Raw genomic sequence first — 12,871 nt, 5'->3', positions numbered from 1 at the left:
ATTCAAAAATATCAAAAGCATCACCTTTTTACGTACTGATTCCTAGAAGGTTGCTCAATTTATTTGCAACCAATGATTAGGGCTAGCCCCACTGTTATGTGGCTGGTATCCATGACTGTGACTCTTGCAACTTGACACAAGGGGATGCATCTATACGAAATACCGGCCAAAATTTGTTGTCTTTCAAGTTTCAACTAATGGATTATGAAGAAGCAGCAGAAAACTGAAGAAGTTGTTTTGCTTCCGATTGACATTATATTTCTTCAATGCCAAAACCTTCCTTTCACCATAAAAACTTGAATTTTGAATAGGGTATAAAGACCAAAAATTATTCTTTACACTTCTTAAAAGAGAAACCAGAATTTAATGCAACAGCATCATCAAGAACGAATGATGGGCGGTCCATTTCCAAGAAGTTTCCTTTGCTTTCTGCTATTCTGTTCCTTTCAACTCCTAGTTTTAGAAGTCTATACTTAAATTCTACAAGTTCCTAATGAACTAAATCATGTCAAAGTCTATTCGCAAGATTTTTAACATAGGCCCATAGGTACGGCTACTTTAAACCAACTTGCAGTTTAAATCCATGGCACCACAACAGCCGCCCACCCAATTGAGATGCTAAAGTTCAACCTTTTATTCCAAAAGTCCAAGCAGATATTTGTTCACAATAAATTCTTTCACTTTCTTGATTGGATTGGGATGCTTGCTAACAAAGAAGACTGCATACTTTTGTTATGGTTCGAATGACATTTCTCTGGAGAAACTAAAGACTTGATAGAACATCGGATGGTACATTGGTATATTAATTGGCCCTATCTATGTGTATTTTGGAGACAATAGCAAACAAGAAAATGCTGCAATATGCAGCTACTGCTCAATTGAACAAAAGAAATATAGATGTTTTGGATATACATATGTGCAAAGAAGATATGATCTTGCAGTAGAGGAAACTCCAGTTCTTCAGCAAAATGATCATCTCATAACAACAATAAATGGCTTCAAAAAAAGTCTTGGAATTCTTCCATGGCGGAAAAGTTTTTGACCTCATAAAAGACAAGTTCGCATATGGTGTGATTATTAGGAGGAACAAACAATGTATCAAACAAAAATTGGAAAACTTATCCTTTTTCAATCTACTGACCCAATTATTCAATTAATTCTACTGTGGTAAAAACTCAGAAAAAAACATAAGGTTAAAGCCAAAATGGCCCGGTGGTTAATTTCTTCCTGACCAAAAATAGATTCTATGACTTTTTTGTATTTCGGCTACCTATAACTGACTTGAAACCAGCTAAGATATGATTATGGATGTTCAACATTAACAAAGGTGAAAGATTCATTAGCCAGCCAAGCTTGTACCAATTGTTCCACCCGTTGAAGTAAAATTTCTATCAACTTTTCCTTGTACAAAGGCGATATCCAAATGAAGTAATGACAACAATGATTTCAACCATATTGCATTAAAAAATATACAACTAGTGGGCAAACTCCATGCATCAATCTTTTTGTTTTGAGCAAGCATCCTGAAATTACAGCTACCAAGAAAGCACATATAACATCCATAGATGTCTTCTATAGTGGTATGCATACTGAGGAGATATTCTCTTTGTTGTTTTATGTATAAGCAAGCTTAACTTGAAAGGTTTAAACCTAGCAAAAAATGACAAGAAATAGACCAAACCACGAGGTGGAGGAGCTTTTCTTATTAGTTTATAGATTACACTATAATTACAACATCTTTTGTGTTTAACAAGAGTATTAAATGTAAACTCCACATGACTAAAATTTAATAAAGAAAAATTCATATAAAGAAAGAAAAGGACATATATATAATTTTATTTTTCCTTGGAGATACTGATTCTCTTATACTGTGGCCCTTTCATCGTTTTGTGGTTCCTAAGGAGACAAATCATTAAGATTCTAAAACATTTTTCCGAGTGGCTCTACCCCTTGTGAGCTGCTTATAAAGAGGAGGCACACCCACCTCTTTGCGTAAATCATCCCCTTGACTTGAGCCTGTTTTTTCTTTGACTCTCTCTGTATCATTGTGAAGCAGGTACGAAATGGCATCAAGTTCAATGTCATGGAGTGCAGAGCAGAACAAAGCGTTTGAAAGGGCACTGGCTGTGTATGACAAGGACACCCCCGACCGTTGGTACAATGTTGCCAGGGCCGTGGGTGGTAAAACTGCAGAAGAAGTGAAGAGGCATTATGAGGTTCTTGTTGCAGACATCAAACATATTGAGGCTGGCCATGTGCCCTTCCCCAAATACACCACTTCTGGAGGGGCTACCATGAATAACAGGTACTACACTCATTTCTTTTTTCTCAAGAAACACCCAAAAAAATGAAAACTTATCGGTCAACACCACCAACACCGAGCTTCCTTGCCTCATGACTTTTTTTTAGAGCCTTGTTTTCCCAGCCCACCATTAAGGGTAACCAAAAATCTGGAATATGGCTTGTCACTGCCTCACCAAACTCTTCTTCACTCTCTACTTTTTCATGGATTCTCCTTTTTTATCTCTTTCCTCTGACCTTTTATTACCTACCTTTTCATTTTATGCAGGATGAAAAATATGAAGCTGCACTAAACTACTACAAGCTCTATGGAGAACCAAAAAAGACCAAGATCTGCTTCATAGACAAATTATAGTTATCCACTAGGATTATTACACTAATATTTCTAGAATCACTTGACAAGATCTGTACCAGTGGTTCTGTGCTTTTGTCTTATAAATATCTGTTGCACTCTTTTATATATCTTTCTATCCTAGAAGACCTGGAATCGTTTCCTATGTAAGAATTACTCTAATCATTTGATATTACTTTTGCGTTGTCTGTGTTGAATTATGAATTGGGATATGAACCGAATTAATATTATTGATAAAATATTGTGTAACATATAGTATTACAATTTAACCTATACAAAAAAATTAATTTTATAAAATAAAAAAAATAATAACTATAATGGAATCATAATATTATGAAATAAAAAAAATAATACATAATAAATTAAAATCATATAAATTAGAATTATATCGAATAAGAATTAAATTTGATCGAAATCAGATCAAATAGAAATATGTTTACAGTTTGGAGTATTGCAATTATCATTATTCTTCCATGTGCCAAACCAAAGCTTATAAACTGAGGAATCTAAATTTTAATAGTAGATTAAGTGATTGATACCGTGACCAATGGGAGCAAGAGGCAGGGATTTTAAATTAATTCAGATAAAGAAAAAAGGCGGGACATATTTTTTTTAATTAAATTGATCTTAATTAAGCTGCACTTTTAATTTCGAAATTAAAGATTTTTATATATATATATATATATATATATATATATATATATATATATATATATATATATATATTTGTTATTTATTTCCTAGCTTTTAGGTCTTTCTTAACTTTAAAAATTACATTCATTTCCTATCATTTATCACAAAAAGGAAGAATTTTCCAGATTTGAAAATGAAGTACAAGAATTTGGAAAATTAAAGAAAGATTTAAGCTTTATATATATTTTGTTGAGTACATTCTACCATAAATTATTAAACAGATCTTATTTAGATGGCCAAAGGACTATTTCCCACCCAAGATATGCTGATTTATCAAAGTTCCCCTTATTAACTTTGAAAATCTCATTTACCCATTTATAGTCGGTTAAAATTAACAGAATCATAACCCTTGAAAATTTTATCTCGTTTCCCTCCTTAAAAGTTTAAAAACTAACATTTTCTTCTCCAAGTCAAGTTTGAAAAAAATCACATTTCCCCCCTAGGGTTTCGTTTCAAAATCCGATCACCTTCTCAGATGCCATCGTTGGCCGTCTCTCCGTCTCGTTGATTTTCTTTTCTCTGATGACCTGTCTCAACTTTACCCCAACCTCTCCGATGTCCAGAGACGTCGTCAGAGAAAGACGAGTCATCTCGTCTTTGTTTAGGAAGATGATCGTCCTTTTGGACAACGTCTTTGGACACTGGAGGGGTTGGGGTAGAGTTGAGGTCGTCAGAGGAAGGAGAACCATTGGAAGGGAGAGACGATCGACGATGACGTCGGAGAAGGTAACCGGATTTTGAAACTAAACCCTAGGGGCGAAATGTGATTTTTTCAAACTTAGTTTAGGGAAGAAAAATTAGTTTTTTAAATTTAGGAGGGAAATGAAATTATATTTAAGTTTATTTTTAATATTAAATATAAAATAACGATTTTGCCCTTAAAATTAATAGATTTAAACGGTCATACGTAGTTAAATATGATTTTCAAAGTTAACAAGGGAAACTTTGGGAAATCAACATACCTTGGGTGGGAAATAGTCCTTTGGCCAATTTAGATTTATAAATTCAAATATGCGTATTGAATATTGAATGAATTATATTTTTATGATTAAATTTTTTTATATAATACTAGTTGATAGAGCCTTATTGATAAACGTTACAAAATCGATAGTCTTTCAAATTCTTGCTAACAAATATTAACTTTTATACATTAATTTAATCGTTTTTTGTGATTAAAAGAAAAGAAAGACAACTTAAAATTAATTGATGAAATAAAGAATTTTGCAATCAAGGACCGAAAGTTTAGGGAAGCTTTGGAGTAAGCTTGGATTTGACCTAAATCAAAGAGTAATGGTTGGATGAATCACCCTGCATCATTGGATTTGGTGACCTAATTTAATCATATAAACTATGTTGTTAGGCTGATTCAACTGCCAAAAAAAATATATATATGCAAATAGCTTTTATATATATATATAATTCCAAGATTAGAAGCTGGCACAACATAACTTGCCCCAAACAGCTCGCGTAGATCTCTTAATTTTAGGAAAGGCTCTTGGTGACGAATAAGAATTTAGGTCAAAAGCTTATTCCAATCTTCATGCTTTGAGGCACGACTTACTCCTTTTAGTATTAGTTTAAACTTAGAAACGAGGATGATTTCTGGGTTTTGTCTGAAAAAAAAGAGTAATCAGAATTTGATGGAATACAAATAATGATAAATAATGGAGACACTAAAAGAGTTTGGCATGTAGAATTGGGATGATTTGACAATTGACACCTCCTCTCAATCAAATGAAATTGAAGGAACATGGAAGTGTTAGGTTGGTTTGGTGAGCTACCTCTCACGATCTACAAGATGCATGTTCCTTTGAACAGCATCCTAGGAGTAAGCCAACAGTGCAACAGCCGGATCAGATTCATCCCTGATTTAAGAAATTTATTCTCCCCACCATACAACAACCAGAGAAGAATGATAACAGCTCAACTTTGACTGGATTTTTAAACCCTAGAACAAAATGACTACGTTGAGGCTGCTCATATTCAATCGATTTTTTCCTCAAGGAACCACCAGAGGAACACTCGAAAACGTTTTCCCCACCCCAGAAAATGACTTGTAGTCTATATGATATTATTCGTGGATAACAACCAATTGTATTATAGGAATAAATTACATGGGTATTTATAATGAAACACATTAATAGATTACAACGAAAGTGCAGAAAAAACTAACAAAATATGAAAAGATAAAGCAAATAAACTGTAGGATATGAAAACTGATTCACATGTGCACAATTCTTATTTTTTTTCATTTGTACTGTATACAATATCATCCCCTCAAGATTTGTGTGATGAGGCATGACAAAAAGGTTGTCATGTAAAAAGACGTTTTTGACATCTAATTGCCGAATACACCAGCTCTGTGAAATTGCAATGCTTAATACTGTACGAATGGTTGTTGGCTTTACAACTAAGCTGTGTGTCTCATCATAGTCCAAACCAACTTGTTGAGTATACCCCTATGAAACTAAATGTGCTTTATAGTGTGCTATAGAGTTATACGCCTTTCTTTTGATTTTATAGACCTATTTACTGTTGATCAAATTTATGTTTGGAGGACAGGAAACAAGAGTTCAAGTGTTGTTATAAATTAAGGCATTCTTGAAATTCCTATAAAAAGAAGAGGACATCTTATTGAATGATAAAGTTGTTGACAAGACTTGAGAATTAGGGTGACCAAACCAATGGTGCCAGAGTTCAATTGAGACATGACTTGTAGCTAATGATTGAATGTATTTTGGAATATGACAAGAGGAAGAATTAAAAAGGTACTGAGCTCATGGATTATTGCACTTGAGGAGTGGAGTTTGTGTCTGTAGATCCTTCACAGGAAAACCAGTTGGATCAAACTCAATATTACACGAGTTGTCTTTAGTAAACTTTTTAACAGAAAGTAAATTGGAAGTGACTAAAAGAATAACTAAGATATCATTCAAAAGAAAAGAACTATTAGGTGTTTGTAACTATGCAAAATTTATTGAAGAAATTTTATGAACAAAACCATCATCAAACACAATAGAATCATTACCGAGATAAGTGGACGATTGAAGAAGATTATTAGAATCATTAGTCATGTGTGACGTAGCACCAGTGTTGGGAACCTAGAACAATGGTGAAAGCTTTTGGAGATGGAATGCAACAAAGGATTTAGAGAGATTATCATTGAAAGGTGAAGGAGAAGGTTGATGTTAACGATATAACACAGGACATTCATCAACTGTGTGTGAATTTTCATAACAAATTTGGCATTGTATAGGTTGGAAAGATAGAGAAAAATTGGTAAGAAGTTTGGTTTAGGACTTAAGACACTTGGTGTTGGAGAGTTATAATAAATAGACGAGTCATGTCCTAAATGAAAGCCCTGACTAGTTTAGGATCCTTGGCCAGATTCGAAACCAAGGTTATTGAAATTGTATGAGTGATTGCGTACATGTTCACAAAAGAATCTAAAACTGAAATTTCTTCATCTTCTGCTCCTCTAACGTCATCAAATCTCTCACAAAATTCATCTTTCATTATCTGTTCCAAACATAAAATATTATGTTGGGAAAACTTTAACTTATACCAATTATTTACTTTGGAAATCTCTTTCTTCCTATCCTTACCACTTATGATGTTCTTTGGCATGTGGATGGTGCTTCTCTTTGTCCACCAAAGGCGATTTGGAACCCATGATTATTGAAATTGTGTGAATGATTGTGTCCATGTCCACGTCCACAACTAGTATTATCAAAAGAAAAGGATGATTGTGGTTGAGAAGCAATTTTATATGTAAAATTTTGTCCTTTACCTTGTTTCAAATGTTGATCAACAATAAGTGTAGTAGAAGTGTCTATGGGTGAAGGATGATTACATTTGAGACAAATCTAAAAAAGGTATAACTAAGTACTAATATCAATAAAAGACGATAAAGGTTTTTGGGCATTAATGTTTATGACAACACTACCATATTTCAGAGGTAAACCTTTAATATAGCCTGAAGGACAAGACTGGTTGCAGTGATGATATGTCCAATAAAGATAAGGGAATCAAATATTGTTTTCAATGTTTAAAGGTATACATTAATAGAAAGATTATTCTTTCAAGTGTTGGAAAACTCATTTTTTAGTTGCAAAAACCGAGAGGAGGCTTGATATTGAAAAAGTTTTTCAATTTCAAGTCAAGTTCTCTGGTTGTCATTGTTTGATTTGGTTTGGAATGCTACCTCAAAATGTTAGTTGAAAGAGTAGCTTGGATCCATGAAAGAACAAAGTTAGCAATTTTGGCCCATAAGAAATATGAAGGCTTAGAAACATATTATCCATTATCATTTGTGATGGTTTTTGGTGGATAAAGAGACGTACCATTCACGTGCCCAAGAACATCATAAATGGTAAGGATAGAAAAAAAAAATTTCCAAAGTAAATAATTAGTATTAATTAAAGTTTTCCCAATATAATTTTTTATGTTTGAAACAAAAAATGAAGGATGATTTTGTGAGAGATTTGATGACGTTAGAGGAGAAAAAGATGAAGAAATTTCATATATAAATTCTTTTGTGGACATGGTGTAAGGAAACACGGAACAAACTAATTCAAAACAGAAAGAAAAAATAATTGAGAGACAAAAAAAAAAAATTCAATTTAGCTCGATATCATATAAGATTACATAGACAAAAAAAAAAAAATCAGTCTATACCCTTTTCATTTCTTCATATTCACCAAAACCAATTTTACAATCACAAAGATGAACTGATAAAAGAGATTCTCCAAGTCCACCATAGAACACTACAACATGGTGCTCGTATCATCTTAATAAATGAACATGATGAGTTAAAACTCGTTTGATATACCATCCATGCACATTCCTTGGATTTTTAAAATGGGCTTCTATTTCACAAATTACACATCTTAATCAGTGGGCTTAGTTCATGATGAAGTTCAATTTTGCTAGAAATTTGATGCAACCAATACCAACTCATCGGCCTAAGCCCATATTTCCTGTTCTCGTAATTCAATTTCAAATTTTTTTCATCCTTGTTTGGGCGCTTTAGCCATCTCTTCAAGCTTTTTCCTAAATCAGGGTGTGTGTGCGGTGGATTTAATATGATTTGATAGGTTTTTTAAATAAAAAATAATCTATAAAATTTTTAAATTAAATTAAATTATTTTAAATTTTAAATAAAATTAAAAAAATTATAACCTAATTCAATTTGAATTAAAATTTAAAAATATTAAAATCATTATATTCTAAATATATATTATTTAATAAAATTAATAAAATTATATTTATAGTTTTCTAGATCATAATATGAATATATAAAATATACGTACAATATAAATATAAAAAATAATAAAATAAATATGAAAAAACTTATTAAAAAGTTTCGTCAAATATAATTATATATATATAATATAAAAAAATACAATTTATAATTTAGTTTAGGTAGAAAATTATTCAAACTGTAACTTAAATAAAAAATTATTTTTTAAAAACTTATCAACTTAAATCAAATTATTTTATAAACTAAAATTTAATTTTTAAATAATTTGGTCTGAATAAATCAAATTATGTATTCTCCAACATAAAATTCAAGCGGCAAAATTTCCTCCGCACATAGCTAGTTGTACGGCATGGCTTTGGAGTCACAAATTGGCCACTCATGGACTATTGGTTGTGTGGCTCATAAATTACTTGAACAAATGAATAAGGCCAAAGGACTATTTCCCAGTTAAGGTATGCTATAGTCTCAAGTTTTTTTTTTTAATTTTAATAATTTTAAATATCTATTTATGAGTAGTTAAAATTAACAAAATTTTAATTTTATTAATTTTAATTATTCATAAATAAATATTTGAAATTATCAAAATTAAAAAGAGGAAATTTGAGAATTCACTGCACTTGAATGGAAAATAGTCCTTTGGCCAATGAATAAATATGATAAATTCTAGAACGAAAGTAATGCCTCATTTTATTATTCAATAATAAGAAGAAATGTCTTATCGAAATATCTTATAAAGAGATCATAATTTGATTAATTATAACCACAATCTGGAAAACCACGTGTCGTTCAAAGGAAACACAACCACGTTAAGAAACGCAACTCTCCTGCATTTCAATTGTAGTACGTTGAAAATCAGCAACAATTCCATTTTTCTTTTCTTACTCATTTTTTTTTTTTTTTTTGGTGTTATCTGGAGGGGAAATTTCAACACAAGCCCAATTCAAGCTAAAATGTATCAGAAATAATGACAATCTATACCCCTACAAGTCTCTTCCACCTAACCAACCATACCAAAACCCGTTAAACTTGTAATACCAAAATGTCTTATTTCACAATATTTGTTGGAGTATTAGTTTGTATCTTACTCTCAATAAGTAACATTTAATTTATAAGACGTCTAAAAGATAATTTAAATAGTAAAAAATAAATTTTAATATATAAAAGAATATGAATTCAAATTTTTTTTATGATATTTTAAAATTAAAATTTTAATTTATTTGATTCAATAATTATGAAGTCAATTATTAAATTTGAAATCCTTCGTTACATTTATGAGAAATTTGGAAAGATTTTCATATACTAAGTGATACTAATCTTTATTATCGATAAATAAATAATATTATATTTATTTGTTTTTATATATATTTTATATATTTTTTAATTAAGTGATTTAATTATTTATTTAATCACAAATTCAATTTTAATTAGTCACATTAAAATCGATAAGTCTGCATAAATATTTTAATAAAATAGTTAATAAATATAATATTATTAACCTTTCTTAATCACCAATACTTTAATTTTGAGTCCGTCACCTTATGTTTCCAACTGAATAATGCAAAATTAAGCCCAAAAAAAAAAAAAAAAAGCAGCAATAATTGATTACGTGCGTTTCTGCAATGGAGGACAAAAGAAACCCAAAATTTGTTCTGAAAATGTCTTTTTACGTGATCAATTATTACTGGTTTAGGGTCCATGCCTATCACATCCAATAATTTAATTTCTTACTTACCAATAAAAGAAAGTATATTTGTTATAATTATTTGTTTTAGTTGACAAAGAGATTATTAACTGAGATTACGAGTAATTGAGCAAGATTTAATGAGTGATTAAAAAATAAATAATTTGTTTATTATTCTAAATCATAGTTTCTTCCTGTTATTACTTGACCACTTCTTTTGGTTGGTGATAATAAAAATGGGTTATTAGATGTAGGGGTGGAGGCAAGGATATATTAGGGATTAGGCCAAAAGACCTATTCCCACTTAAGATAAAATACCTATCAATAAAATAATTTATATTAAAAATTTCAATTAGGGTTAGAGGTAAAACTATTATTTTAAAAAAACTTTTATCACATTTTTCCATTCAATTTAAAAATCTAATAATTTTCATCTCAAATTTTCCTTCAAAGTTTGAAAAGTAACAGTTTTTCTCTAGAGTTTTTTTCCTTTTTCTCTATCGATAGATAATTCATTGTCTTTGGCTATCGGTCATCATTCCTTTTGTCTTATTTCTCTCTTTCTTCTCTAACCATCGATTGACAAAAATTATCTAAAAATTCAAACAATTTTCACTTAAAAATCTAGACAAAAGTTGTCTAAAAATCCAGACAATTTTCATTGATTTGTGGTTGGAGAAGAAAGGGAGAGAGGCCAGGAGAGAGAGATAAGGTGAGAGGGAGGACGATCGGTGGTCAGAGATGACAAATTATCGTTGAAGAAAAGAGAAAAAAATCATAGGGAAAAATTATTATTTTTCAAACTTTAGATGGGGGAAATTGCGAGTTTTTAAACCTAGAGAGAAAAATGTAATAAAACTTTAATTTTTTAATAAATAATAGTTTTACCTCTAACTTTAACTGAGATTTTTAATAAAAATTATCTTATGAATAGATATTTAAGTTTTTGAAAGTTAGAGAGTAAGACTTTGAAATTTCACTATTTCTTGGGTAGGAACAAGTCTTTTGGCCTTCAGATTATAATTTAGTTTGAATAGAAGGAATTTTAATTTAAACTCTAATATATATTAATGTTTTATGTTGATCTTATCTCACCAATGATTCTTCTTATTTTTTGATAATTTTTCTTATTTTTCCGAATTTGAATGATTTTTTTTTAATGATTATTCTTTTAGATTTGAATGATTATTTCTTAATTCTTCTTCTTGGCAATTATTTTTCTTCTTCAACAACAATATTCACCAATTAAGTCAATCAAGCTTGAACTTGTTAGTTTAAATTTGAGTTGAGTTCAAATTAATTTTTTTTAGATCGGCTTAATTTGAATATATCTTAAATTAGATGCTAATAATACTTAAAAGTGGCTGGTATATTGATTAGAAAATATGGAAAAGAGATTGAAACCATGATTAATTAGTTATTAGAACGATCACTGAGTCAATTTTATGATGAACTAATTTAGATACAACAATCTTAGAATCCCTTAATATCTTAGAATATTATATTTCATAAGCTTGACCTTAATTAAAAATTAATTATAATATATAATTCATCCTTGTCACTTTAAGAGGAGGGATTAAGCCATCAAAAAGAGTAAATAGCTATTTCCAACTCAGAGTAAGGGATAAGTTCTGTCCCACTTAATTCCTAAATTATAAATATTCGGAAATAATCTAGCTCTACTAGAAAAAAAAAAAAAAAAGCAATAAAAAGACATAGACGTCATTTACTTTCCCAAAAATTTGAAAGAAAAATAAAAAGAAATTTGAAAATAAACCACTTGCAAATCATCAAACCACATGCAAGGAAAAAATCTCTTTTTCATATCCTTTAAATACAACATAAATATATTAATTAATAAAATTAAATTAAATTAAAATCAATCTACTATTTCAAAATTCACAAATATTATATATTAATCATTTTAATATACACAATAAAAATCTAAATAAATTAAAAAAAATATAAATAATCTAAAATTATAAAAATATGTTAGTATTTTAAATAAATATATTAATAAAAAAGACAAGGATAGAGAGAGGGATGGGGATGGGACAGGGCAAGGCTAGGAGAAGACACATATCCTCGTTTTTTATTACGAGAATTTTTTATCCGCTTTTCCCTTTTTTTTCTTTGTTAGGGTTAAAATTCTTAAATTTGTATCAAAATTACCGCATCTAATTATGAGAGATTGTGGAACGAAAAAAGGCGGCTTTGAAATTGAAGAGTGGAAGGAGCAAGACAGAGACTCAATGTAAGCATGTGCAGAGTGTTGATGGTCTAATGTTGATGCTCCGTTAGATCTAATGTTGCTCAACATTGCATAATTACATGACGAAAAATACACATATTAATTAAAATAATCATTTTTTTTTGCTTTTTATGCATATATAACTATTATTTTTTTATACAAATATAATCACTTTTTAATTTGCGTTTGTTTTAAAAAAGGATAACATTTTGAGATTTGAGGTTCACTGAATAAGTTAGCCGGATAGGTTGGTCGGCCAACCAAACACTTGACGAACCTTCTCATTATCAAAGTTATCGAAAAAAAGACTATTTTTACTTTATTTTATTT

At 30.0% G+C, this 12,871-nt stretch overlaps 1 protein-coding gene across 1 annotated transcript; it reads left to right on the top strand.

Moving 5' to 3' along the window:
• The first annotated feature begins 1,962 nt into the window (after nt 1–1,962).
• On the top strand, nt 1,963–2,828 carry LOC123213574 (protein RADIALIS-like 1). The gene is made up of 2 exons (XM_044633042.1): nt 1,963–2,305; nt 2,570–2,828. The coding sequence occupies exons 1-2, from the start codon at nt 2,064–2,066 to the stop codon at nt 2,592–2,594; spliced, it is 267 nt and encodes an 88-aa protein (XP_044488977.1). The 5' UTR covers nt 1,963–2,063; the 3' UTR covers nt 2,595–2,828.
• The last annotated feature ends 10,043 nt before the right edge of the window (nt 2,829–12,871 follow it).

The sequence above is a fragment of the Mangifera indica genome, chromosome 4, assembly GCF_011075055.1.
Source record: "Mangifera indica cultivar Alphonso chromosome 4, CATAS_Mindica_2.1, whole genome shotgun sequence".
Taxonomy (NCBI): domain Eukaryota; kingdom Viridiplantae; phylum Streptophyta; class Magnoliopsida; order Sapindales; family Anacardiaceae; genus Mangifera; species Mangifera indica.
The sequence above is the reverse complement of the archived record's forward strand: the minus strand, read 5'-3'. Positions and strand labels throughout refer to the sequence as shown.